A 27,103-nucleotide genomic window follows, 5' to 3' on the forward strand; every position below is an offset into this window, starting at 1 on the left:
ACCCATCTCCCTGCTGAGAGCAAACTGATGAGCTGTGGACACCGTCACCCTGGGACAAATGCACAAAATGAAGACTGGCCCTGTTTGCTTTGCAGGATGATTCTCTAGAAGGTTCTTTTGAGGGTTCCATAAACAAGACCTGCTACTGAGTCCTGCCACTACTCTCATCTCGGGCAAACCTCCTCATCTCCCTGAGTCTCGCTCCCCATCCGTCAAACAGAGGTCAGGACAGGACTGGTCTCTCGGGTCCTAGTGAAAGCTGAGGCGGGTCACACAGGCGGGCTTGGGGCCCTTGCCCAGCCCTGAGCAGCCGCTTGCTCAGTGCCGGCGACGGCAGGAAGGCTCTGGCGCCCGCAGGTGCGTCCAGGGCCCGCGTGGAGTGTTCCACGGCCCGTGCTCCAGGAGGAGGCCAGCGGCCTGCAGTTAAAACACGGAGCACAGCGAGCCCCCGCGAGGCGGCAGGTGCACCCCGGTTCCTCCCCCTCCGGCCCCCACAGGGACCCGACCCCCGGCCCCCAGCCCATGCGTTCGTGCTCCACCGTCTCCGTCCCGTGGTGAGAAGGGACAACTGTCCTGCTCACGGCATCACAGGGCAGGAACTTCCCTTCGCATGAGCTGCTCAGGTTGGCAGGTAGCAGAAGGCGCCATCGGATGACGGGACCCCCCAGGCCCACAGCGCAGGCCCAGCCCGAGGCAGATGGCAGGGGCGGGCCTTACAGACTCCCCACAGAAGCCACAAATGTCACAAAAAGTGTGGGGGTGCAGTGGGGTGAGGCAGGAGGACCCCCGGCCCTCACCCCCTCACCGCCAGGCTGCCGCTGCTGCTACGGACCACGCCAAAGCCAGTTGTGCCTTAGAAGACGCTACCTGTCATCGCAGCTCAAGGACCTGGATTCAGCGGCTCCTCGACCTCGACTCGGCACGCGGCCACCTGGCTGCATTTGACACAATGAGGGGTCACCTGGCTGCCGCCGGAGGAGCGTCCCTGCAGGACGGGGCACAGGGTTCGGCCTAAACCGCAAGCGGCGCCTCACGACCCTTCCATGCGGTGCTCGGAGCCGAGGCACCAAGTGCGCCGTCACGTGTGGCCCCACGGGCTGCGGCCCCAGGACTCGGGCCTGACCTGCGTCTGTGCAACAACACAGGCCACCTCCCGGCAGACACCAGCCTCCAGCTGCTCCTTAAACCCCCCATGTTAAGGGTACGATTCCGCTGTCAGGACCAAACCCAAGCCGCGGGGCTGGAGAGGACCGCGTGGCTGCCCAGCCTGGAGACACATCGCACCCACAGGCCTCAAGCGCTTGGCATGGCGCCATCCTGTCGCAGAGACATGGAGCTGCCGTGTGAACGGCTCACAGGGACGGGTGTCGGCAGACAGCGGCGCAGCAGTCCCAGCCCTGGTGGGGGACCTCGCAGAGCGCCTCACCCCGTTCTCCCCGCACGGCCTCCCCACCCCCACCTCAGCCGCTCCATGTCCCCTGTGGAGCCCTCCATGCCTGCTCTTCTCCCCGTTCCCTTCATCCAGCCCCAGCTCAAACGTCACCTCCTCCAAGAGGCCTGCCTGGCCTCCCCCCAGCCCCAGCCGGTCGCTGCCAGTTCCTGGGGTACCTGTGTCTGTCCCCTCCTGGTGTCCGTCTCCCTCCTCGGTGAGCAGCCCCAGGGCTGGGCCACGGCTGGGCCACTGAGCAACGGCTAGGGCCCGACCGGTGCCTGCTACACGGAAGCCCTTGACAGGTATTGGTTCAGTGAATGAATGAATGAATGGTGAATGAATGAATGAATGAATGAATGAATGAATGAATGAATGAAAAATTTAAAAAATGAGGTGCCCGGTGGTTCATTCAATTGAGCATCTGACTCCGGGTTTCAGTTCAGGTCATGACCTCAGGGTCCTGGGTTTGAGCCCCGAGTCAGGGTCCACGCTCAACGAGGAGTCTGTTTCTCCCTCTCCCTCTGCTTCACCCCTGCTCACATTCTCCATTCTCTCTCTCTCTTTCTCAGATAGATAAATAAAATCTTTTTTAAAAAATTCTAAAAATTGTGCATCCCTGGGGTGCTCAGCAGTTTGGCACCTGCCTTCAGCTCAGGGCGTGATCCTGGAATCCCAGGATCGAGTTCTACATCGGGCTCCCTGCATGGAGCCTGCTTCTCCCTCTGCCTGTGTCTCTGCCTCTCTTTCTGCGTCTTTCATGAATAAATAGATAAAATCTTTAAAAAAAAAAAATCCAAAACCTGAGGTTCCTCTAAGAGGCCTTCCCCATTTCTGCAGCAGAGAGCACCGAGGCTCAGAGGAGTTTGTGACGTGCCCCGGGCTGACCCCCGCCCAGACCGTCCCCGAGGGGCCCAGGCCCTCTGTCACCCCCAGCCCAGAGCAGTGGGCCAGCCATGCCGGCGGCCGTCCCCAAGGCTGACGGTGTCTGTGCTGCTTTCCAGCTCAGAGCCCACGCAGTGGACATGAACGGCAACAAGGTGGAGAACCCCATCGACCTGTACATCTACGTCATCGACATGAACGACAACCGTCCCGAGTTCATCAACCAGGTCTACAACGGCTCCGTGGACGAGGGCTCCAAGCCAGGTGAGCCAGTGGACGAGGAGGCCCCAGGATCTGGGAGCCCCGACGGCCCTCAGCCTCCCCCACTGATGCATTTTTTAGCAGGCGTGTGACCTGGGAGCAGGGCCCCTCCTTCACGGGCTCCATGGTGCAGAGGGGGCGTTGCAGATAAGAGACGGGCTAAGACCAGCGTGTAATGCCACTGTGCTGAGGGTCAGGCTCAGAAGGAACCCAAGGGACACAGAGCACTGTGAAGGAGCCTGTCAATCAGGGAGGGGCCCTCTGTGGAGGTGACCTGTAGGCAGAGGGCTGAGGTGTGCCACGAAGCCACTCGGAGATAAGGGCTGTTGGGGTGTGTTGGAAGGGAGCCTGAGGAAGGAAAAGGCATAGGCAAAGGTCCTGGGGCAGGAGATGAGGTCAGAGAGAAGACCCGCCCTCCCAGGTCTCCGCACCACACTCTCCCTTTATTCCGAGCCCCCGGGGAAGCCCATGAAGAGGCCAGACTCCCGCAGCCCCAAGACACGAGCCGTGTGCCCGCCGTCCCCTGGAGGGCTGACCCAAGGGCCGATCTGCCCAGACTTCCATTTGGCATTCGTGGTGTTGACCACGGGGGATCATGTGCCACGGCCTTGCCAAGCACGTGTCAGAACCCCTGAGTCCCAAGACGTGGGCACCCTCCCTCTCCCCGCAGCAAAGACAAGGCGCAAGGTCGGAGGAGGTGAAGCAAGCGGCCCAGCCCCCTGGGTGCGGATGGGCCAGGATCCCCGCCGACGCTAGCCCTTGCCCAGGGACCAGCAGGGCACCTGGCGTGGGTTGGAAGTGCCCACCGCACCCCCCGGTCAGTCTCCGTGGGGGGGCCCGGGCTGTGGGCAGACAAGCCCCCGGGGTGGGTTCCGTGCACTGCAGCCTGCGCTGGGGTCTCCTGCGGGGCCGGGCAGGGGCTCATCCTGGGGACAACCGTGTGGCCGGGGTTGGGCCGGCGGAGCTGAGCCAGGCACCCCGGGGCCGCCGGGAGTAGCCACGGAGAAGCACGACGCCAGCTGCACTGGAAGGCAGGGGACAGCTATTCCTACGCGCACCCGTGCGGCCGGCAGCACCCGGCGTGGCTGGGGGACAGCGCGCCTGCGGATGCGAACCCCGTGTACCGGGCGTCGGTGCTCAAGCGGGCGATCTGCCCCGGCGGGCGGGCGGGTCCCTGGGCCCGGGAGGGGGGCCTCTGGGCTCCCGGGGAGGCCGGTGGCTCTGGGCAAACGGGAGCCCCAGCACCAGGAGCTGGGAGCGGCGCCCAGGGGTCAGCGCACGGCCCGCACAGCGCGAGGCCAAGCATTTATCATCGCGTCTCCGCCCGGAGGAGGTTGTCAGAGCCCCATCTCCAGGGGCTGCTTCTTCAACAAGGTGAATTGTGTTTCCGATTGATTGTCTCAGAATCACAGACGCAGGCCAGCCCGGTGCCGGTGAGGGGCCGGGATGTGACATTATTTCTGGCGGGCCTCCCTGTCCGCGACCCACACCACCCTGCAGAGGCGCCTGGATGTCAGGAATCAAACCTCCCGCGTCTCATTTTAAAACAAATCGATGGAGAAAGTCTTTCCAAACGTGCTTTGCTCATTAGCATGACAAAAGCAGCAAATTGCTGTGTCTCCTCCTCAAAATCCTGATGAGCCTTTAAGCCTGGAGATTGGAGCCCCCACCCCCACCCCATGGCCCCAGCTCCACCGTTGCTTGGGATGCGTGGCCTGGAAGCCCCGACGGCTGCGCCCCAGGACTGAGCCCCTCTCCCCCTCACTCCTGTGCCTTTCATGGACAGTTTGCACTACGTGTGGACTGACTTTCAGGGTCCCTGGGGGACCCCACGTCTGACTGTGATCCCGGAACAGCCCTCAGAGGGGAACGGGGACCCCACGGCTTTGTGCCAAGCCCAGGACGAGCCGTACCAGGCTGCCGTTGGACGCCCTGACCCCGCATGAGGCTGGTCGAGGCCGAGTAGACGCCAAAGCATCGCCCTGCATCCCGGGGGCCGGCGGGCAGCTCCAGGCCCCGAAATAGTCTCCGTGGGGTCCTCCCGTGCGCCGGCGAGTCCCCACAACAAAGGGCATCACATGGCGCCCTTGCGGGGTGAGGAGACCCCGCCCCGAAAGTTAGTGGTTATTCTCTGGCGTGAGGGGCGAGGGAAGGGTCACACGTGCACGTTCTAAGGGGGAAACACGGAAAGATGTATCAAATACTGACTCACACAGACAAGTCTCTTAAGGTTTGGGTAGTTCGTTTTGGGGCCACCAGCAGAGTGACTCTTGACTGGGGTCCCAGGCGGAGCCCACGTGCACCCCACGATCTGGCCCCGGTGCCCCTCCACGGCGTGAAATCCCCGGTGGCGCTGGACCGGAGAGGCTCGGAGGGTGTGGTAGTCCCGGGGTGGCCTGTCCTGCTTGGTGCGGCAGCGGTCATTGTGGTTTGGGGCCAAGAGCGTCCTCCACTCCCACCTCAGCTGTGAGACGTCCGGGTCTTCGACAGCCCCCCTGGAAAAGGGAGCGCACTGGCCCACGTAACTGCGGGGTGCAGAGGCGGGCGGCAGCCTCAGGGGCCGTGGCCAGAGTGGGACCAGCCAGGGCCTTGCCAGCCGCGGCCACCCTCCCGTCCCGGTGCTGGCTCCTTCTCAGGGAGGCCTCTCTGCCTGCGGACAAGACGCTCCAGCAGCCGCAGACTCGGCTGCGCCCCGAGAGGGACCACCTCCTGCTGGCGGCCGCGGATCCCTGGGATCTGGCTTGGGTGCGGGGGGAGACGTGCCCAGCCTGAGGGCGTCCCCTCGGCCGGGCGAGGACTGTGAGCACCCTTCAGGCACCCACAGAGTCCGGGTCTAGCCCCTCCCAGTCCTACAGCCTGAGCGTGCGGCCCGCGTGGATTCGCCAAAGGAAACCGGATCGTTGCTCCAGAAGAGGGAGCCGGATGCCAGCTAGGCGCCAACACACGCGGGTGTAAGACATGAGACGCCCCGCAAACCTTCACCGCTTCCCCCAGTGGCAACGGTATGCAGAACCGTCATGTGTGATCATGCCGGGACGCTGACCCCAGGGCCGTCCCCGGGCCTCAGGACACCGACCCCAGGGCCATCTGTCCCTGGGCCTCAGGGCCATGACCCTGGGGCAATCCTCGGACCTCGCTCAGGTGTCGGCAGGTTCACCTGCGTGTGCACAGGCACGTGTGTGCGTACGTGCACACACTTCCATGCAGCTTCACCACGTGTGTCGATTCCTGTGACCACAGCCAGGTGGCTGAACAGCTGCATCGTGAGGTCACCCGTCCTGGATTTTGGAATGGCCACTGCCCGCCGTCCCTCCCCACTGCTTGGCTCTGCTCGGAGCCCTCATTCCACCCCGCGGTGGCCCTACGGGGTAGGCACGTCCATTTTCCCCACTCTGGAGATGAGGGAACGAAGGCGTGGAAAGGTAAGCAGGGACGTGCAGCTGGTAGCAGGTGGAGGCAGGACGGGAGCCCCGGCGTCCAACTCCCGAGTCACGGTGCCAACCAACCGTTGTACAAACTGCTTCCCCGCCCCCGTCTGTGTGGAGTGCTCATGACCTCAAGCCACTGAAAACCCGGCTCGTACCCATAAGGGCTTGGGGGACGGCTTGACACGGTCCATGCGTCCCCTGCTCGTTGCTCAGCTCGTGGAGCAGAGGCCGCTGCTCCTCCAAGCATCGCATCCACTATCGGGCAGAAGGAAGAAAGGGGAGAAGGAGCACACCCGTGGTGGAATCCAAACAGATCCCGGCCTTACAAGTGGAACATTTCCAGAACTTAATCCATGAGCATTGGATATTGAAAAGAAAACCGAAACAAAACGAGACCCAACCCTACACTTTGGTTTGTCATGGTGTCAGCGCAGCAGCCTACAACTAAGTTCCTAAAATCCCACTTTGGACTAATTTTAAAAAGAATCCCAGTTTTTACTTTTACTCGATGGTGAAATTGGTTGCTCTTGTATTTTATGAAAAAAAAATGATTTTTTTAATCTTCATACATAGAATCAAAAATACTTTAACTGCTGTAAACCTTCAAAAGTTAATAGAAATGAGATCATACTGGTTTGTTTCTTATTTTGATTGGAGAAAAATTAAATTGCTGCATTTCGCAGTGACCCATTTAAAAAAAAAAAAAAAAAAAAAAAAACTCTCCCGCCCTGGGAGAGCACATGTGATGTGAGAGCGCCTTCTCCAGGATAGGGAAATATCAACCCCACCCTCAAGGAGCCCATCGTTCAGCTGAGGAAGCCAGAAATCCGTGTGCTGCACACCTGCTAACGCCTGGTACAGACGCACACCTGGGCAAAGGCAGAGGAGAAAACATCCACGGCCTTCGGGAGAGGAAAGCCTTTTCCTGCCTCAGGACCTTTGCACATGCGGTGCCCTTGGCCTGGATGTCCCCCCCGCCCCACTGGCCCCTGGGACGCCGGCCCCTCTTCCTCCCTCGGCTCTCCTATGGCTCCTCCTCGGCGCTGCATTAACACTGCGCTACTCGCTGACTTAGTTTCCCAGCTTGTAGCCGCTTGCACCAAGGCTGTTCTCTGCACCCGCACGAGGGCGAGACTCAGTGAACCCAGTCCTAGCCTGACCCCCTGGAGGCCACTTGGTGCTGCGTCCTGGAGCTCGGGGCTGCTCGGCCCTCGGTCCTACGCGGCAGGCTCCTCCAGCCTCGCAAGGAAAGAGTAATAATCCACAGTGATTATCTTTTAACTAACAAAAAAAAAAAAAAAAAAGACTTTAATTGGAACTCCTGATCTCCCCAACCCCCTTGTAACCGTGTGAGGGCCTGTATTATAAATTTTGAAATTAATGTCGCCTTAAAATATTAAATAGCAAAGAAATCTATATGCTGAAAATGAAGTCAAAGAAACCTTCATCTAGATAACGCCGAGTTTTTTTGCTTAAATAGATTATTCTATTAGTGGCCCGTTTATTTATTTATTTTATTTCTGTGCCGGCGGAGGTCTCCCCGAGATGAGTGCCACGGACTGATGCACAGATGGTGCCAGATACTTGAAAGTCATCTGAATATTAAGAATTTAAATCTTTAGCCTCAGTGATTTGAGCAGAAAGCCAATTATGGGGCTGAATTAGTTTTCAAATTAAACTGCAGTTTAAGGCTTGTGAAATTAATCCTTTAAGGCGGAGGCAGAGCTGGTACACGGATTCCGCGCGAGAGCCGACCCCCCGGCTTCCTCCCGTTTCCTGCGGGTGCGATGATGATCGGCAGACACGGCCGCGCCCTGGGGCGGCAGGCAGCGTCCCCCCTGAGATGAAAACACGAGCCGGATGTTCTGTTTCGTTTGCCAAGGAGAACGGAAGCCTGGCTCCTGGCGAGAGCGGCCGGAGGAGGCGCGCAGAGAAAGCCCTGGAAGGATGAAAGCTCTGCTCCCCGTCACCCGGACGCGCCCTCATGCCCTGTCGCTGCAGATGTGGGCGGCCGGCGGGAGCGCTGCCTCCCCGGGGCCCGGGACCGCGGCCACGTGGCTTCCACGGACACGCCGGGTGGCACCTGTGGACGCTCCGTGTGACTGGGGCCGCTGGGGCGCGGAGGGGGCAGGAGGGCCAGGGACACAGCCCGCAGGCCGGGCCACATCGCCCAGACACCGGCCCCAGGCACCAGCTCGCGGGCAGCTCCTGGGCACCCCCCACCCTGGGGACCCCCAGGGTACCCCCCAGGGCACATCCGGCTTCCAGAAGAGGACCCACAGTTTCCAGGAGCTCAGGGACGCTGCAGGACCAGGCCCGGGAGCGGCAGCGGGGTCTGATCCGGGCTGCACACACACTGCCAGTCCCACCCTGAGCCCGGCGGGGCCGCAGACGTGACCCCAGGCCCCAGGAAGGCGTCCGGTTGGAGGGATCTCTCTTCCCGTGCCTCGTTAGCGGGGGTCAGCCGGGGCCGCAGTGAGCCGCCCAGCTCAGCCCCAGCTTAGCCCTGTACCGGGTGGAGCGGTGCCCGCCGCCCCGACGGGGCTCCACCCAGACCCTCGGGATGCGGCCTTGCCGGGAAACGGGACCGTCAACGTGATTGGTCTAGACGAGCTCCCGGCCACTAGGACTGGTGTCCCTTCTAGGAAGAGGCGATCGGGAGCGGGGCACGGGGGAGGCCGGTGACAGCGGCCGCAGAGGCGGGAAGGGCCCCTCCGCTCCCGGCGCCGCCAGAGAGCGCGTGGCCCGCTGACGCCGTGGTGCTGGGCTTCTAGCCTCCAGACCCCGGAGCTCATGACGCTGCCCCGCTTCAAGCCGTCCCCGTCGCCTGGCGCAGCTTCCCTGCACCTGCCCCTTCCCTGTGCCCCAGGGAGACCGTCCACCGGCCCCGCCCGAGCCCTGTGGGAGGGCGTGAGGTCAAGGCCGTCCACCGCCGCCTGTGGGGGGCCACCTCTAGGGCCAGGCCTGGGGTCTGTCCACCCAGACCCCGGGACAGAAGGACACGGAGGAGGCCACAGTGTCCACTGCAGGCCGTGAGGACCGCCAGGCCTCAGAGGGAGGAGCCATGACCAGGGTCAGAGCAGGGGTCAGAACAGGAAGCAGACGGCGGCACAGGGGCCCGCGGCTCAGGGCCCAGGTTAGAGCCCGGCCCCGGGTCAGCGGGTCAGCACACGTGGGGTCTCGGCCATGCGCAGGCAGGGCAGAGGCCGCCTCCCCCGGGGGGCCCTCCGGGCTCTCAGGAGCTCCTCCTGCCTCTTCCCACCTCCCTGGCCCCGGCTCATGTCCGCTGTCCCGCGGCGCCCCCGTCACGCTGGGGCCGAGCGCTCAGGCCGCCTGACCGTGGAGGGGCGACCCCGCTGGGCTTGCCGAGTCTGCTTCCTGGGAGACACCGAGGCTCTAGGCTCTAAACACGAAGTCACAGCTTCTGTTGCTCAGTTGCCTTATTTCTTTTTCTATTTTCTTTTTTTTTTTAATTAACATTTTACTTTCTGACAATCGAGTGATAGACTTTGAAGGAACCGTGGACGATCCAGAGAAACCACAAAGGAGAAACCAAAATCGCAGGGGGCGCCACGCTCCGAGACGGCTGTCGAGGTGTCCGCCCCACGCCCCCTGGCCTCCCCTCCTTTGCACAAACACGTGGTCATTTCAGAGGCTGGGGTCACACTGAGCAGTCCGGGGACCTCATTCCTTCCCAGCGAGGCGCTCGGATGTCATGGAAATCTCAAATGTCATTAAGTGTCCTTCTGCGACGTTCTAGTGGCCTCACGCTGCTCCATCATCGCGAAGTTCGAGTAACATCACCATTTGTTCGAGTAACCAGCGCCCTGCCGTCCTGCGGTTAATAGCATTTATTATGGGTGATGCTTGTGGCTTGTCTGCACCCCCAGACGGGAGCCTCACGGGTCAGGGGTCTCTCCCACTTGGACTTTGTGTCCGGGATCCACACGCAGCGTGCCGCCGAGACGGGGTCCCCACGTCCTCCACCCGGTTCCCCCGACGGCAACGTGGAAATACGCGAAGCCCACCCCACGGGAGCAGCACAGGCTGTTTGTCCAGAGCCGGCCGGCACCGGGGCGTCGGGCAGAGACCCCAAGGGGGTGGCAGCACAGAGAGCTTCGCAGTGAGAAGGGGCCGCTCAGGGCGGGGGTCCCTGATGGGGCCGTGGGCCCGGGGAATGGGAGGTGGGCATCGCGTGTCGTTGGTTGGGGGCTGGCCTCTCCGGCTGGCCCTGGGCCAGAAGCCAGGACAAAAGCTGGGGGAGCCGTCATCCTAGATCAAGTGCCCCCCGTTCTGGGCCCATTGGTACCAGGTGGCTGTTGGGCTCCCTGGACGGTTACAAGACAGGGTCTGGTTCCGCCCAAGTCTGAGCTGCAGCGAGTGCTGCCTCCTGCGCTGGTTCCCAAGGACAGCGGGTCACCTCCCCTGCTGGTTCCCTCGGGCTCTGGGTGCCCCCCCAGGGCTGATTCCCTCAGGCTCTGGGTGCCCCCACAGGGCTGGTTCCCTCGGGCTCTGGGTGCCCCCCCGGGGGGGCTGGTTCCCTCAGGCTCTGGGTGCCCCCCCGGGGGGGCTGGTTCCCTCGGGCTCTGGGTGCCCCCCCAGGGCTGGTTCCTTTGGGCTCTGGGTGCCCCCCCAGGGCTGGTTCCCTCAGGCTCTGGGTGCCCCCCCCGGGGGGCTGGTTCCCTCGGGCTCTGGGTACCCCCCTGGGGCTGGTTCCCAAAGATGGTGGGTGCCCCCCAAGGCTGGTTCCCGGAGGCGGTGAAGGGCCCCCCCCCACTGTGTCACCGTGTCGGGGTGGCTGTCCTTCCCCATGTGTTCCGTCTGTCAGTCGTGTCTTGGCAGAACCACAGCACGATACCACAGCCAGGGTATTGGGGCTGACACAGAAGTTACGGAACATTCCATCCCTAGGAGGATCCTCGTGTTGGGGATTTAACAGCCGCAGCCCCTCCTGTGCACCAGGGATTTTGTGGATCTGTTTTCTCACGGACCCGCAAGGCCGAACGTGGTGCTTGGCACCCAGTGGGTGTTTAGTCATATTCGTTGAGGGTTTCGTGCTTCCTATCGGGAGCGGCGTGAGCACGGGCTGCGGGGCACGGATCAATCAGCTGTGATGTTTTTTCCTGAAGACAAATTCCTAGAAGTGGATTTGTGAACTGGACACATTTTAAAGGCATTTTGGGTACAGACGGCCAAACTGCCTCCAGAAGCTGAGGCCGTCAGCGCCCGGACCCCGGGGAGGGGGGGTGCGGAGTGCCCGTCCCTGTATCTTTGTAAAGACTGTTTGCCTTTTGGGCGCGAGAAACATGCCTCCCTTTCATTTCTTTGATCAGTAATAAAGGTGATTTTTTTTTTCTAAAAAGGAGGAGCCAAAAGCATCTCAGCGATAAAGATTTGAAATTCAGGCTCCTTGACTGGAGACGAAGCCAAGGGGCCACGGCGGGTGTGTCGGGCGGCGGGGTCACCGGCCGGCTTATCCCACGTTGTACCTTCTGGTATTTTCCCGTGAAAAGGCTCTGGTTTCCATGGGCGGGTTTTATCTTTGCCCACGGCAGGGACACCGAGGGAGCTGCGGGTGCCGCCCTCAGAAGGCCGCTCAGCCCTGCACGCGGTCGGGGAGGCGGGCACCGAGAAGGGGCAGCGGGGGCAGCTCCCCAGCCCCTCGGGCCTGGGAGGCCCGCACCCCAGCACGTCCACCGCCCGCGCGGGCTCCTCTCAGCCCATTTCCCGTGTGACCCCCAGCGCCGGCTCCTTGCCTCCTGCAGAACCGGGCCTGGCCCTTCTCCGTGCGCCTCCAAGTGCCCCCGCGGCACCTGCCACACTCGGCGTGAGACACGGGGAGCCGAGGCCTGGACCGTCTGGCCCGGGGGGGTGGGGGGAGCGCTGGGTGGGAGCTGGGTCTGCAGCCCCCCTGCTGCTCCTCCTCTCTGGGCCCCAGTCCCCCCACTGCCCGCCACCACGAGGGGAGGTCAGAGCCCATGGGTCGCAGGACACTTGCGGTCCCAGAGGAATCCTTCAGAGGTTCCTGGCAGGGACGTGGGGCAGCAGTTTGCTTTCTGGCACCGCCTCTGACGACGGGCAGGCCTCTGGCACGCGGCGTGGGGGAGGATGTGCGGCTGCCCCCGTGTCCACAGGGATCCGCCTGCTGTGGCCGCGGACGCCGCGCATCATTTCCACCGAGATGCTTTCTCTGTCTCCCAGGCACCTACGTGATGACAGTCACGGCCAATGACGCGGACGACAGCACCACGGCCAACGGGATGGTGCGGTACCGGATCGTGACGCAGACGCCGCAGAGCCCGTCCCAGAACATGTTCACCATCAACAGCGAGACGGGGGACATCGTGACCGTGGCCGCCGGCCTGGACCGGGAGGTGAGGCGGGCGTCGTGGGGCGGGGGGAGCGTGGCCCCCAGGGGGCCCGTGTCCTGTCGCGCCCGGCTGGGAGCAAAGGTCCCAGCGAGGCGGTGCCTCGGAGTTGGCCGCCGCCCTTGGAGCGCATCCGGGAGCCCGTCCCGCATGAGGTTTCCGGGCAGGCCCGAGGGGAGAGCTGCTCTGGCTGCAGCCACGGCCGGGCCGCGGGGGCGGGGGCGCCTGACCACCGTCTCGAGCGTCTGCACCCACACCTGCCTGGAGCACCCGTCCTGTGCCCGACCCTGGCGTCCCCTCCCTGACGCAGAGGGGCACACAGGAGGGGCGGCACCCCCCGCTCAGCCCAGGAAGGATCGGAGCCAAACTGGCTTATTCTCACCTTCCCGACCCTGTGTGACCCCAGGAAGCCCGCACCCCTGCTGGACCCCATAGTCCACCCGCCGCCCAGGGCCAGACCCCAGAAGGAGGCTGCGTCCAGAGAGGGTGGGACAAGGCGGCTTTGCTGCGGCCGCCACTGGAGAGGCTTTTTCCCAGTGAGTACAGGGCGTCTCCAGGCACTGGGCCACGTGTCCCCATCTGGGTAGATGACACTGTCCCAGTCACCTACCTCCGGGTTCCCTGGAGGAGTCATTAGCCGCTCCCAGCTGAAAGCCCCGGCTGGCGGCACCGAGTACTCTCAGCTCCCTGCCTGAGCGTCATCGTCTCCTGCCTCTGGGCCTCCACCACTGCCTCCTGCTTGCTCTGTGACCAGAGGCCAGCATTTCCTCTAGAGGATACGTGACTCGGTTTACCCTCGAAAGCATGTGGCTCCCGGGACAGGGAGGAGACCCTGACTGAGCTCAGAGTAAACAGGATGAGCTTCTCACTCCTTGCTGGGGGCTTGTTTGCAGAGCCTGGACCAGCTGCGTCCTCGCTGGGGGCTTGTTTGCAGAGCCTGGACCAGCTGCGTCCTCGCTGGGGGCTTGTTTGCAGAGCCTGGACCAGCTGCGTCCTCGCTGGGGGCTTGTTTGCAGAGCCTGTAGCCACACTTGTCCTGATGGCCTCTGGCTCCCCCTCCCAGAAAGCCTGTGAGCTCACCGTCCGGGTCCAGGGCTCACCTTGGTCTGGGGGCACTGAGCCAGGGGCCGTGCTGGGTGTGGATTTTCGGGGCTACGTTGCAGCAGGTTCTATCCCCCCCAGGCTGATTCCCGTGCCTGGTGGTCCCGGCAGCTTTGAGGGGGACGCCAAACTCCCCGAGTGTAGCCCTCACCCCTGGCAATGCTGCCGGAACACGTCCAGCCACTCTGCCCGACCTGTGCCTTCCAAATCAATAAATGCCCGGTGGCAGCTTGGGAAGTGTCCCCCACCCACCCCGAGAAGGGCACGTGGAGCTCCCCTTGGCATTCCTCCATGGTACCCGGGTGGTGGGCTGGGGCGGAGGGGCATGCGAGAAGTAGCCTACGTGACCTCGTGGTGGCGCAGCCATGAGCACGTTAGGGGACACGTCTGAGCCCCACGGCGATGCCAGCCTGGCAGGCCAGCAGGGAGGCTGGGCCCGGGTGGGGGGCGAGGACTGGTGGGGAGGCTTCAGATGCAGGGGTTCAGACGTCCTCTGGGCCCCATGTTGGGGGGCACATGTGGCAGGAGAGGTGGACAGGCCCTCAGGACTCCGTGGGCGCACTGCGGGGGGATCTGTTGGGGCCCCACCGCCCTCGCAGGGACCAGGGAAGGCGCCCCGTCCATGCGGACCAGGCCCTGGAGTCAGGGATCAGGACAAGGGGCTGCTCCTCCTGGCTCCGGAGAGCTGCTGCCGTTCTCTGGGGAGGTGGACAGCAGGCCGTGACAGTGACCCCTGGGGAAGGCCACCGGACAGGTCCACACAGGGACAAACATTTGTTTTTTCCTTCCTTGTTTAGAAAATTCAGACAAAGGTGCTGTGGGTAAGGCACAGGGCATGGAGCGCTTGTTAGATGGATGGCTGCCCCCCCGAGGTCCCAGGGGGGCTGTAGGGGGTGGGGAGCAGAACCTGAATGAATGTGCTGCAGGGGGTGCAGGGGGGCACACAAAGGGTCATGTACCGACGAGATGCGCTCACGATGGAGAAATCAGGGGAGGCTTCTCCGAGGAGGTGGCCTTGCTCTGAACCTTGGGGGCTGGTAGGCTCCGTCGTACACTCTGCTCTTTGGGACGGACGACCAGCACCCACTTTTCCAACCGCTGCGCATCACACATCTGACGTGTCGCGAGCACCCACAGAGCCACTCCGCGGGGTCCTTCGTTCACTCAGAGACGTGAGCTAAGCAGCGGGGCACCCGCGGCCTGAGCTGCACCCTGGACCCACCCTCGATCGCCCGGCGTCCGCGGGCAGGTGGTGGGGGCCCCAGAGACGCAGGTGCCCGTCGGCTGCCCCAACCCGGGGTGCAGAGTTAGGCGCAGGGGTGCAGGGAGGGCACCAGAGGCCGCACCCCAGATCTCACTGGAACCGAGAGCAGGCGAGGCGGACAGAGCACATCCAGGGGCCACGTCCAGCCCCGGGCCGCGCTGGGCACCCCCAAAGCCTGCCGGGGCGGCCAGCACTGTCAGCCTTGAGCAAGCGGGCTTTCCTCCCCGGGGGTGGGGACCCGAGGGCTCCCCGGGGGAGGCGTGCGCTGCCCTGACACGGGCTCCCCAGCCGCTTTCCAGGGGGAGACGCTCCTGAGCCGAGTGGAGGGGCCGCGCTCCACCCTGCAGACACCGCACAGGTCGGGGGGGATTTGAACTCCAGGCAAGCCACGGCTAGCGTAAGTACGTCCCCAGTGTCGCGTGGGGCATACTTACACTAAAAATTATTTGGCGTTTGTCTGAAGTTCAAAACTAAGTGGGTGGCACGTCCCTGTTTATATTTGCTCCATCTGGCACGCCTCCCCGGAGGTCCCCGGCCACCCACCCAGAACCCCGGTCCGGGCCCAGGGCCGGGGGCAGAGCCGGCTGGTGTTGAGATCCGTTGGGCAGGTCTCTGAGGAGCCCGTGCCTGCACCCGTTCCCCGACGGCGTCACGGGACACCCGGCAGGTGGAACTGGGGTGGCCGTGGCGGGCGGCAGGGTGCTCGAGAGGGGGGCTTTGCCGATAGGAGGGCGGGACAGGTAGGGGACGAGACACCCAAGGGCACGACCCCAACCCGAGGCCATGGGGTCTGAGCAGCAGACCACCCCCGACACGTCCCGCGCCCTCGCGTGGGGGCCTTCCCTGGGCCGCAGGGGGGTCCTGGCACCTGCCTCTGAGGACCCCCGCCTCCTGGAAGACGTGAAGGACCCCGTCCATGGGCTGATGGTGGTCTATGCACCCACACCTAAGGGGACAGCAGCCAAACCAACCGGTGTCGGGTGCTGAAAAGTCTGTCCTCAGAGACGCCTCCTCCAGGCCGTCCACCAGCACTGCACGCCCCATCAGCCAGCCCCCACCCGCTGCCCCACTGCGGGTCCCCGTGCACCTAGTGCTTGCTTTTCCTGTTACAGGACGTAGTGGCCACTGGAGGCTTTGGGAGGATTTGGGCTCATCGTGGGGGGCTCAAGTCATTAACCGCCACAGAAGCATCTGACCAGGACACCCGGGGGGTGACCCCTTGTACCCAGGGGGCCGAGGCCCAGGGGGCTTCGTGGGGGTGGGCGCCCTTCCCCGGACACAGGCGGGGGGCTGCAGGGCAGGGGCAGGCAAGAGAGGCCCCCGGGGTACCTCCGCTGGGCAGCACAATGAGCCCTGATGCCCCGAGTCTCTGGTCCCTCCTCGCCCACACCGAGGCCCTCCTGGCCTCTTTCTCACTTGGGACAAAATGCAGAGCCGTCCCCACGGCCCCAGAGCCCGCTCCGTCCCCGTTCGCTCAGCCGGGCTCTGCCCACGCGTGTCCCTGACCACTGGCCGCCTCGCCTGGGCCGCGCCAGCCTGTGAGCCACGTCCTCACGTCCCCTGGCCCATCCTCAGCCCCGGAGCCCACTCCGTCGGGTTGATGGCAACAGAATCCCCTGCGGGGGCGAATCCACGCACCTGAGTGGAGACCGCCCGCCCAGGGACCCTCCCGGCCCGGCCCGGCCCCTGCGTCACCACGTGCCCCGCACCCCGCGCCCCTGGCGTAGGAGGGGCCGCCACGGGCCCCGCAGTCCGGCCTCTGCCCCCGTTCTCAGAACCCCGGGATGCACCAGGCGGCAGCTCGCGCAGCCTGGAGGGCGCCGGCCTCTGCCCCCCGGCTCTGTCCCTGCTGGGGGCCTGGCCTCTGCGTCGGGGCCGCGGCCTCGGGGGCTGCTGGGCGGCCAAGGCCCCTCCTCCCCTCCGCCCAGAGCGGGCGGTCTCGGGCTCTTGAGCGCGCCGAGTGGAATCATCACACACGGGCCGTCGGCACGTCCGGACCACGCGCCGCGAGGGCCCTGAGCAGCTGGCGGACACTCCTGCCACCCCCCGCGTCTCGTGCCGGGCCTGCGGGGAGCCCCGCGGGGTGGCCAGGTCCCGGGACAGAAGGGGTGTCGGGGAGTCTGCAGGCGGGAGCCGGTGCCTGAGATGCACCACGTGCCCCGGCGCCTCGGGGCCCACGCCGCCCACGGTCCCGCGGGCTCCCCGCTCCTCCGGGGCTGAGGCCGGCCCTCGCCCTCCACGCCTCTCCGCGCCCGGGTCTTCCCGGCTCAGCAGGAATGTGGGGAAAGGCCGGAGGGGTGGACGGACGCGCGAGGGCCCCAGAGCTGTGACCTCTGCCCCCGAGGCCGGGCAGCGTGTCCCACAGCCCTCAGAGCCCCGCCCCGCCCATCCTGCTCTGGGACTGACCAGGCTTTGGGTGTGTGTGACCCCGCCTGGTTCTTACCAAGGAGAACTACTGTGCCCTCCCGCTGCAACTCCAGGGGATCAGCGTCTGCTGCGATTACTTGTTTTGTTGTGTTTCTCAGCCTCCGAGCGCCGCCCCCCCCAGGTGTCCTGGCTCTTGGGGCCTTTCTTACTAGATTGCTGCAGTCCCTGCCAGGTGATGCCCTAAATCTTATACTACAGTGTGAGTAGTTGATAGAGGCGGGACAAGGTGGCATTTGCACCGTATCAGAGAGTAGAGCCTGGAGCTGCAAGACGGACGCTCCAAGGATCTCAGGATTTGGGGGGGGGGGGGTCTCTTCCCCTGGGAGCTGATTCGGCACAAGCAGAGAGTGCTCACCCCTGACGGGAGATTGCTACTGCCCTCACGGCGTTCAGGGGGCCCTGCACAGAGCGAGGCAGCGCCCTGCCAGGTGCCCGGGGAAGGGGGGCTGAGGGCCCGCCATGGACCCCGCACCGGGTCCCCTTCCCACGTTGCTCACAGGCACCCCCACCGTGTCCGCCTTTGAACTTCGGGGAGAGGAAACGAGAGAGCGGTGGGGGCGGATGTGAGCGAGGGAGCACCCCCGCTGGCTCACCCCGAGTTACCCAGACACCCCTGGGTGAGGCCACTCAGCGCAAACATGACAGCAAGGGCACCCCCACCCCGTAAAACCTGCGGGGCGGCCACTGGCAGGGGGTGGAGGCCCCAGGAGACATGCCAGTCCTGCCCAGCCGGGTGCCCATCACTGCCCAGCCAGGTGCCAGTCGCAGCCCAGCTGGGTGCCCACTCGCTGCCCAGCTGGATGCCCACTCAATGCCCCAGCCAGGTGCCCACTGACTGCCCAGCCGGGTGCCCCGTTGCTGCCCATCCAGGTGCCTACTCGATGCTGCAGCCGGATGCCCAGTCACTGCCCAGCCGGGTGCCCAGTCACTGCCCATCTGGGTGCCCAGTCACTGCCCATCTGGGTGCCCACATGCTGCCCAGCCGGGTGGCCACTCACTGCCTATCCAGGTACCCACTTGCTGCCCAGCCAGGTGCCCACTCGATGCCCAGTAGGGTGTCCACACTGCCCAGCCAGGTGCCCACTCCCTGACACCACCCCAGAGACAGGCGGGCACTCAGGCCCACCCGACCCAGGTGCCAGAGCTTCGCCCCCGCAGGAAGGTCACGTGAGCCGGTTTCTCCACGAGGCTCCTCCCCAAATCTGCCTTCCCCCTCCTCTCCCTGTGGGAATATTGATCCTCGCCCCGGGAAGCGCAGCATCTTTGGGGGAGAAACACCGCAGACCCTCCTCGAGCCAGCTTCCCGTTCGGCAGAGCGAGAGCCGTCTTTATGAGGGGAAAATCCACGGACGTCACTGCCACCGTGTCTAATTAGGCAGAGCTGTGTAAATTGAGCGTTTTTACATGATTAAAATGTCAGGAAGGGCCTCATAAGATGTGAGAGGCTCGAGTGTCTCCTGCGTGCCCGGCCGGGGCACCCCTGCTGCTGACGTGGGTGGCCGGCCGCTCGGGGCCCAGGTAAACGTGCCCCTGGCCCAGGTGAACGTGCCCCCGGCCTGTTCTGCAGGTGCGGGTGGCGGCTGCCCCAGGGCTGTGCTGGGCCACCGACGTCCTCAGACCCTCTCTGCCCACGCCGGGGCGAGGTGGCTGCGTCAAGGGCCCCACCCAGGCTCCCCGTCCCTGGGGACGCCGACCATCACCTGTCACCCTCATCAGGCTGCAGTGTCCCCCACACGTGGCTGGGCCACGGCCCCTCGCAGTCTTACGGGTCTTTAGGGAGCCAAAACCCGCACCTTCCTATAGTTCCAAGCCCGCAGCCCCGTCCCCTGGCGGCTCAGGCACTGACTCAGAGAGCAGGAGCACCCCAGCCTCGGCCAGGGAGGAGGGGCGCTGGGAGGGCCTGAGTTGCAGTGTGGACGCCGGGCTCTCAGCTTCAATCTCCACCGCATCCCGGCCGCCGGCCCACGACAGACGGCTCGTATGGGAGGGGAGACTCGGGCCCCGGAGCTGCGGACACCATTCTCAGGCTGGGGGGGTGCGGCTCCAGCAGCCTGTGGGGGGCCACGCCGCGGGCCCGATGCAGGCCGGGATGCAGGCCTGGCGGCCGGTGTGGGGACGGGGACGCGGGGCCTGCAGGAGGCTTTGATGCTCTTCTAGGGCGGGTCAGCGACTGCATTATTGATGGATGTTCTGCAAAATTTAAACGATGAGCTTTGGGGAGGTAGGCAAAGACCCCGGGGACCACCCCCTTGTGGCTTTCTTCCTTCTCTTCAACTTGGAAATGGCCAGATCACATTTTAATGAGTTCATCCCCGCACCGCTGCTGATGCGGCCGAGTGGGAGGAGACGCTGGGCAGCAGGGGGCGGGGGGCGCGGGGGCACCTGCGTCCGGGTGGGAGCAGCCGTGGCCAGCTGGCCTCCAGCGGACGAGCCCCCAGAGGCACCTGCAGGCCCACTCCCCACCCAGCCACCTCCCTCCAGCTGCACTGGAGACCCCGTGGGTCCAGAGCTGGGTCCGGGGTCATCTCTGTGTCCCCGTAGAGCCGGGCCCCAGGCACACGGCCCATCACAAAGTAGGAGGGTGGCACCCCTGCACCCCAGGGCCGCGGGGAGGTAGGAGTGCTGCAGCGGGTCTGCTCCGTGGGGTCGCCAGCGGGAGGTGCTACAACGGCCAATAGCTCATCAGGCCAGAGCCCCCCCAGGTGACGGCGGGACAGTCGCACCAGGGGATCTGTGTCCAGGGACGCCAGGTAACGGCCACCCCCTCAGCCTCCAGTGCCGTTCCAGAAGGGGATTTGGCAGAAGAGCAAAGGGTGACAGCTCCTGGGTCTGAAGAGCCTACTTTGTAAAGCAGAAGCGACAGCCCAGAAGCCCAGGGGCTCCACCAGGATGCAAATCCCTGATCAGGGCCGCGAAGCCGGATCTCAGAGGCCCCCCCTACGGGAGGCACAGCCTCTGGGACCCCACCCACCCTTCCTGTGGCTGGGAGATCGCCCCCCACAGGGGCCCGGGAAGCCCCCACCCGGCCTCCAAAAGCAAGACAGGCACACCTTCCAGTGGTGGTGGGCTGTGCACACGTGTGTACATGCAGGCGTGGGCGTGCACACAGGTACAGACATGCACACACGGGTGTCCACATGCGTACACTCACGGATGTACACAAGGACCCGTACACATGCACGCGTGTACACATTACACACACGAACACACCTGCACGCACGTACACACTCACACACCCACACACACGCATGAGCCTGCACGCAGGCACCTGCGCATACACCCGTGTGTCCCTGTGTCTCCAAGGGCAGTAGCCACGGGGTCCCAGGGAGAGGCTGTGCGTCGGTGATAAGGGGGAAGGAAGGTTTGTGACTCCACCTTCCAGCCACACGTTCCTTCTCTGGCTAAATCCGTCTCCCCGGGTCGGCCTGTGCCCTCTCCTGCCTTCTGCTCCAGCCCTGGGCGTGGGGGCTGGTCCTGGGAGGCCAGGTGGGGCGTGAGGTTGGGTGGCTCCCTCCGCCCCGGTCCCCGTCCTTCCCACCCAGTGATCAGACAGGCTGAGCCCCAACGGCAGGGCCCCCCGGGTCCCGGTGAAGCCTCCCCGAGTGGGGCCCTGCCATGGGCCTGGAGCAAGGTGGGCACAGGGGCAGGGGCGTCGCGACACCCGGGTTCCCTCCAGCAGCACCAGGAAGGGGCCCCACCAAGGCCCTTAGGAGGCTCCTGGGGCAGCCCCCACCACTGTCATCACAGCACGGAAATGCAGTCTGACGGTCTGGGGCCTCCACCTCGGGGCTGCAGCCATGGAGGCTGAGCCGTGTGGGTGCCCGGCCGTGGGCCCCTCAGGCCTGCAGAGCCAACGCCGACCCATCCCAGACACCCGCTCCCCCTTGTGCCTGCTGTGCTGTCCTCTGGCGGCTCCAGAGACGCCTCCGTGGCTGGGCCTGTGGGTGGGTCAGCCTGAGGGGCGTCCCCAGTGTCCACCCCCGTCCTGTGCCCAGCTCCTGCAGGATGGAGCCATCCACACCGCGCCCCATCCCCGCCACTGTCCTCAACCCGGGCCAATGCTCGGCACATCTGGAAAGAGAGTGCAAGTGCCTGTGGCTCAGAGCTGTGCCCATAGACAGTCACCCCCTGTGCCCGAGGAGGGTGACACTGCCCCTGAGTCACGTTCTGGACGGCAGAGAGAGGGGCGAGCGTGACGCCCTGGGCTCTGGGGGCCCTGCCTGTGGGGCATCAGCAGGCAGCGAGCAGGCAGGCCACGCGGACGCTGAGAAGAAAAGCAGAGTCCAGGGAAGAGCAGGTGTGGGAGGGAGAGCCAGGGGCGGGGGGGGGGGCGGGGGGACTGGCATTCCACTGTGGAAGGGGTCGGCCTGCCCGTGAGGGGACAGACAGAATGGCCCTCAGCTGCCCTGCGTGGGAATGTGCTTGAGGAGCAGCCACGTAGGGGAGGGGAGGAGAGAGGGAGGCCAGATAGGTGGGTGGGTGGAGGAATGGGTGGGGGGATGCAGGGATGGATAGGGGGACAGAGGGACAGAGGGATAGGCAGGGGGACGGAAGGATGGATGAGGGGACAGAGGGACAGAGGGATAGGCAGGGGGACGGAAGGATGGATGAGGGGACAGAGGGACAGAGGGATAGGCAGGGGGACGGAAGGATGGATGAGGGGACAGAGGGATGGGAAGGGAACGGAGGGATGGAGGGATGGGCGGGGGACAGAGAGATGGGTGGGGGGATGGAGGGATGGATGGGGGGACAGAGGGATGGGCGGGGTGTTAGAGGGGCGGATGGAGGGATGGAGGGGGGCGGGGGAGGCGGAGGATGGGGCGGGGAGGGACAGAGGGCCGGATGAGGGGAGGGGTGAGGAGAGGGATGGGTGGGTGTGTGGGCAGAGGGATGACAGAGGAAGAAGGTAAAGGCTAATCTTCTGAGAGAAAACCTGAAACCCGACGCTGCACCCAAGCAGACAGACGCAAGCTCTTTCCATTATTTTTTCCATGTCTCCTGGGTCCTCCCCACTTTCACAGCTGTTTTACTCAGTTCCCTTAAGCTGCGGGAGCAACCGGCGCACAAGCCCTCGGCTGGAGCCCAGCACACGGCCTGTCACAGCGGGGACCGGGTGACCCCCGCCCACCCTCGACCACCGCCCCGCACGGGTGGGACAGAACGAGTGGAGGCGGGAGGCCCCCGAGCCCTAGTCCCCCCCACCCCCCGGCCGGGCCCAGGCAGGCTGCCCAAGCTCTGGTCCCACCCCCGTGGCCGCCGGGCCGCACCCCCACTCCCGCGGAAGGCTCCCCGGCTCCCCCCGCCCCGGCTCCCCGAGGAGCTTGCAGCATCCCCCCTCCCCCCCCAGCCTGCCTGGAGCCACCTGCCCAGCGTCGGGCCCAGGGCCGGTGACGGGCCACACGGAACAGGTTTCGGGCTTTAGGGCCGCGGGAGCTCTGCCGCAGGCGGACACGGCTCCAGACGTCAGCTTGGCCCGCGGCCCGGGGTTGACCGGCCGACCGCCGTCCGCACGCGCGGGATCCGGGGACTCCACAGCCCCTCAGAGACCCTGAGCCGCCTGCAGGTGTCCGGGCGCCGCACGGGGCACCGGGGGCCTCGGTGGACAAGCTCGCCGTGCGTCGGCCTGTCTGAGTCAGCGACGTCACTCCACGGGAGCGGAGAACGTCTGGGGCAGCGCAGGGGGCTGGCCCGTCCGTGGGGTCGTCCCTGTCTCAAGGGGTTCATCCTGGTTTGCCAAACCCCCGCAGCACGGTGCCCTCCCTTCAGGCTCGGCCCCACACAGCCCTGCAGCCCCGAGGCCGGGCCCTGACGTGGACGCAGCCAGGCGTGTGCGGGAAGCACGGGAAGGGACCGTCCTTCCAGCCCGGGGGACGGGGATGCCGAGAGCTCCTGGGGGCCCCGCAGCCCCTCCCACCCGCGGGGACCGGACCACAGCCGCTAACGCCGCCTCGGGGAGCGCATGTGGGTGAAGAAGCCCGTAATCCCAGCCCCAGACTGACGTGTGTCCTTCCCACCCCGTCCCTCCCAGAAAGTCCAGCAGTACACGGTCATCGTTCAGGCCACAGACATGGAGGGGAATCTCAACTACGGCCTGTCCAACACGGCCACGGCCATCATCACGGTGACCGACGTGAACGACAACCCGCCGGAGTTCACCGCCAGCACGGTGAGTGTCGCGCCCCGGCAGCGGGCTGCCCTCGGAGGGAGCTGGGCAGAGGGCGGTGCCGCCGCGGTCCAGGCAGCAGGAGGCTGGGGGGCCCCCAGGTGTCTGCAGCAGGGGGAGGCCGGAGGGGGTGGCCTCGGGGTGGGGGCGGCGGCAGCAGGTGCCCCTATCCGGCTCGAGGAGGCGCCACACAGAGGGACGGGGACGCCTCAGAGGCGCCCAGGACAGGGTGGGCTGCACACTCCCTGAATGCGGTGCTACTGGGGCTCAGTCACTGTTGGAGGGATGCATGGTCGTGTGCGCGGGGGGGGGGGGGGGCCTGCTTGGGGATGCCCAGGTGGGGCCCCGCCCGGGGCAGGCCGTCCCTGCAGGCGCAGCTGAGCTCCCCTCCACAGCAGAGCGCAGCCTGGAGGCCGGGAACACGCTGCGAGCCCTTCCCCCAGGCTTGGCTGCTGGCTGCCAGCCCCCCAGGCTGCTCCCCACCGAGGGCCCGAGTCCCTTTGGGGACGAGTCTAGAACCCGAGGCATGGGTGCCCCCCCCACAGGGAACGTCCTAGCGGCAGAGCCCTGGGGCCACAGATTGCAGCAGAGCGTCACCGCCACGAGGTCCCTCCGCATTCAGCGTCCACATGCTCGATGGCCCCTCGGGGCCGCCCCACGGCCTGCAGGGCCGGCCTCTGCTCTCTCCGCTCTCAGCACCGGGCACCCTCCCGTGATGCCTCCCCCAGGCCTCGGGGGTGCCGACAGCTGGGGGCACGGCCCTCCCTGCAGGTGCCCACCCTCTAGTGCAGCGGGTGAAAGGGCTAGGGCGGGAGAAGGGGGGGGTCAGCGAGGGCTCCCAGGGCGCCGCTGGCAGGTTGCAGCTGCCCCGTGGATCTCCCGACGGCCTCTCGGAGCCGCCCCCCGAGGTCCAGGCCACTGCGGGGCCAAGGGGACGAGGATGTGACAGCAATAGGCACATCACAGGGCACGCTGGGGAGCGCCCCTGCCAGGCCGTAAGCCCCCCGCCCCCTGTGAGGGTCAGGGCCCGCGATGTGGCAAAGGCTGAGGCTCAGAGAGGCCAAGTCCCAGCCCAAACCCACTGGGCCAGCCCCTAAGTGGGAGCAGCTGGATTGAACCCCAGAAGCCTGGCTGATTCTGCAGCAAGCAGGGGGCGGGGAGGAGGGAGGTGGGGAGAGGGAGAGGAGCCCCCCTCCTCCTCCCCAGAGCCCTCAGCCCAGGCAGGCACCTCACAGGCCAGAGTCCTGGGGTCGCCCCACCCCGGCGTCCGAGCGTGCCCCCGTCCTGCACCCCCGTGCCTCCACGCCCCGAGTGCTCCTGTCCCAGAATCAGAGACCCCAGATCCCACCCCCTGCACCCCTGCGCCCTGCAGCCCGCCCCCCCACGGCCCCCAGCCCGACCTCGCCCGTGAGGACAGGGCGCCATCTAGCGGGCAGACGGCGGATGGCGTGCAGGGGCCCCACCTGGTGAGGGGCGCGGGGCGGCCGCTCCCACTTGCACTCCTGGGCCAAGGAGCCCAGGTGGTTGGACGCGGTGAGGCAGCCCCCTAGGGAGCTGGGAGGAGAGTGGTGCCCAGGCCCCGGGCCCCAGCAGGGCCTCACCCACACTGGCCCAGCAGCCCCGGCCGCCCTTCCTGCTTCCCCCTGCGCCTCTCCCTATGATGACAGATGTCCCTAGGACACGCCGGCCTGTGCTGGTGCAGGAGGGCCGCGCTCCCGGGTGAGCACCAGCGCAGGACACGTCCCGTGGGCAACGTGAGGACTGGAGCCGGGACCAGGCCAGCACCTGGCGGTTGTGGGGCAGGGCGGGGGGCACCTGAGGATCCTCAGAACCCACCGGCTGAGTGAGGGTCTCGGATGGCCCACGGCAGGTGCCCGGGCGAGAGGTCACCCAGGCTCACGTTCTGGTCCTGGTTCCAGCCTGTAAATGCTAGTTGTCTGGGGAGGTGTGGCAGCGGCCGCGGCCCTCCGGACCCCAGGACCCCCAGGACCCCCGGGAAACAGCCTCGGGACCCCCGCTGTCACCATGGAGACCAAGCCGATCGTCCCTGGTGGGACTAAAGGATGTGCTTCCTGGTGCGAGGCACCGTGGTGACCTGACAAGGTGGAGGACTGAGCCCGGCCCTGCCGGTCACCTCTGCCCCACCGGGCGCTGACGCTCTATACCCTGAGTGTCAGGGAGACTTGCCACATCCGCACATCCTGAGCGGCCCTGGGATCGTCTTCAGCGCCTGTTGGAGTAACGTCAAGCCCACGGGGACGTTGCCAGAGCGAGAATGAGACCAGTCCCCGTTCTGTGGGCCGCGGCGCCTGCGGAACGCCGCTCACCGTGGCAGGGAGCTGTGTGCGGCGTGGCCCTCGCGTCTAGAGGCTTCTGTGCATTTCCTAAGAGGTCTTCCCTGACGTGGCCACTGCCCCTTTGTCCACCAGAGACAATGGAGGCCCAGGAGGCGAGTTCCGGGGGCCCCAGGCCACATAGAGTCTAACCCAGACGGCCTGCTCGGACCCCACCATTGTGCCTCACGGCTGACCTTGCAGACCCTGAGGGTGTCTTCTCTCCCCTTCTGGGGGGGGGCACCTTCCCTTCTGCAGCCCCAGCAAGGGGCCCGGGCTGCCCGACCCCTGCTCCCACAGGGGGGGCCTGCAGGGGGCCTCTCCCGCCCCCCGTCCCAGCCCCCGTCCAGCGGTGACACTTGCGCTCTGAGTCTGAACGCCGTCTTCCCTTCTGCATGGCAGCCACCCCAAAAACACCCGTGGGTCCCCCAGAAACGCCCATCCTGGGAGGGCCCACGACGGAGCGAGGACCGGAGGGCTGTGTGAAGCATGAGGGGGTGGGCAACCCCGATGCACACACACCCCTGAGACGTGGGCGCCGCGGGAGCCACACGGGGATCCTGGGGAGGAGCATCGGACCCCGAAGGTGGCTGGGAGGGCGCCCTGGGGCGGATTCCTGCCCCGCAGCCGGTGGCGGGCACAGCCTGGCCCCCGGGACGTGCCGCTGCCCCTCTGCCTGGGGCGGCCTCCCGGCCTGGAGCGGCCCAGGTCAGAAGAGCCCGCGGGCGAAGGCTGGGGGCGGCTGTGGCCCCGCGGATGGATCCTGACGTCGGACCCATGGCCGCTGGGGTGGGACCGGTCTCCGTCTCGCCCCCGGGTGACTGGGCCACGGTCATGGGTTCCCCCCGGGGGGCAGGGGGCACGCTGGCCACATCCCTGCTCACAGCCCGGCTATTTTTACCAAAGCCTAATCAGGAACAATCAGCAGAAGCTGAGGAGATGAGGGGATTTGCATGATCCGGTTCCTATTCTTACACGTTAATTAAAAGTTGTTTTCCCCTTGCCTGGGCCGCTCGCGGGGTCCTCCGCAGCCACCGAGGGGCCGCCCACTTGCACTCTCGGGCTGGGGGCGCGGGCCCGGGACGCGACGTGCACTCTGCCCCCGGGGCCTCCGGTGGGCCTTGTCCTGGGACCCCGGGCCCTCACACGCCCACGCGAGCGTCTCCTGGAGTCAGGAAGCCCCTCACGGACCCCGCCTTGGTCCCTCCTCGCTGTGTGCCCGTGGGCCGATGGCTGGACCCCCCTCAAGTGTCATTCGGTCCCAGGGTGACGTCAGGAGCATCCTCTGCTCTCCGTGAGCATCGGTGCCCGTACGATGCCGTGCTGTGCTCCGCGGGCCTCGACGGTAGCCAGCCCTCCACCCCGGGCGCGCAGGGGCCTGTGCTCAGGCCTCCGCACCCCTGGGGTCCTGCCCCCGCTCGGACTTCGGGCGAGGGGCGCACAG

General features: G+C 65.7%; 1 protein-coding gene across 2 annotated transcripts in view; it reads left to right on the forward strand.

Moving 5' to 3' along the window:
- Window positions 1–27,103, forward strand: part of CDH4 (cadherin 4) — a 504,369-nt gene that overhangs the window by 458,085 nt on the left and 19,181 nt on the right. For both annotated transcript variants that reach the window (XM_025470591.3, XM_049100352.1), the window contains exons 6-8: window positions 2,434–2,578; window positions 12,205–12,377; window positions 23,192–23,329. In XM_025470591.3, coding sequence (XP_025326376.1) covers window positions 2,434–2,578; window positions 12,205–12,377; window positions 23,192–23,329 — 456 coding nt within the window. The remainder of the gene's footprint in view (window positions 1–2,433; window positions 2,579–12,204; window positions 12,378–23,191; window positions 23,330–27,103) is intronic.

The sequence above is a fragment of the Canis lupus genome, chromosome 24 (genome assembly GCF_003254725.2).
Source record: "Canis lupus dingo isolate Sandy chromosome 24, ASM325472v2, whole genome shotgun sequence".
Classification (NCBI taxonomy): Eukaryota; Metazoa; Chordata; class Mammalia; order Carnivora; family Canidae; genus Canis; species Canis lupus.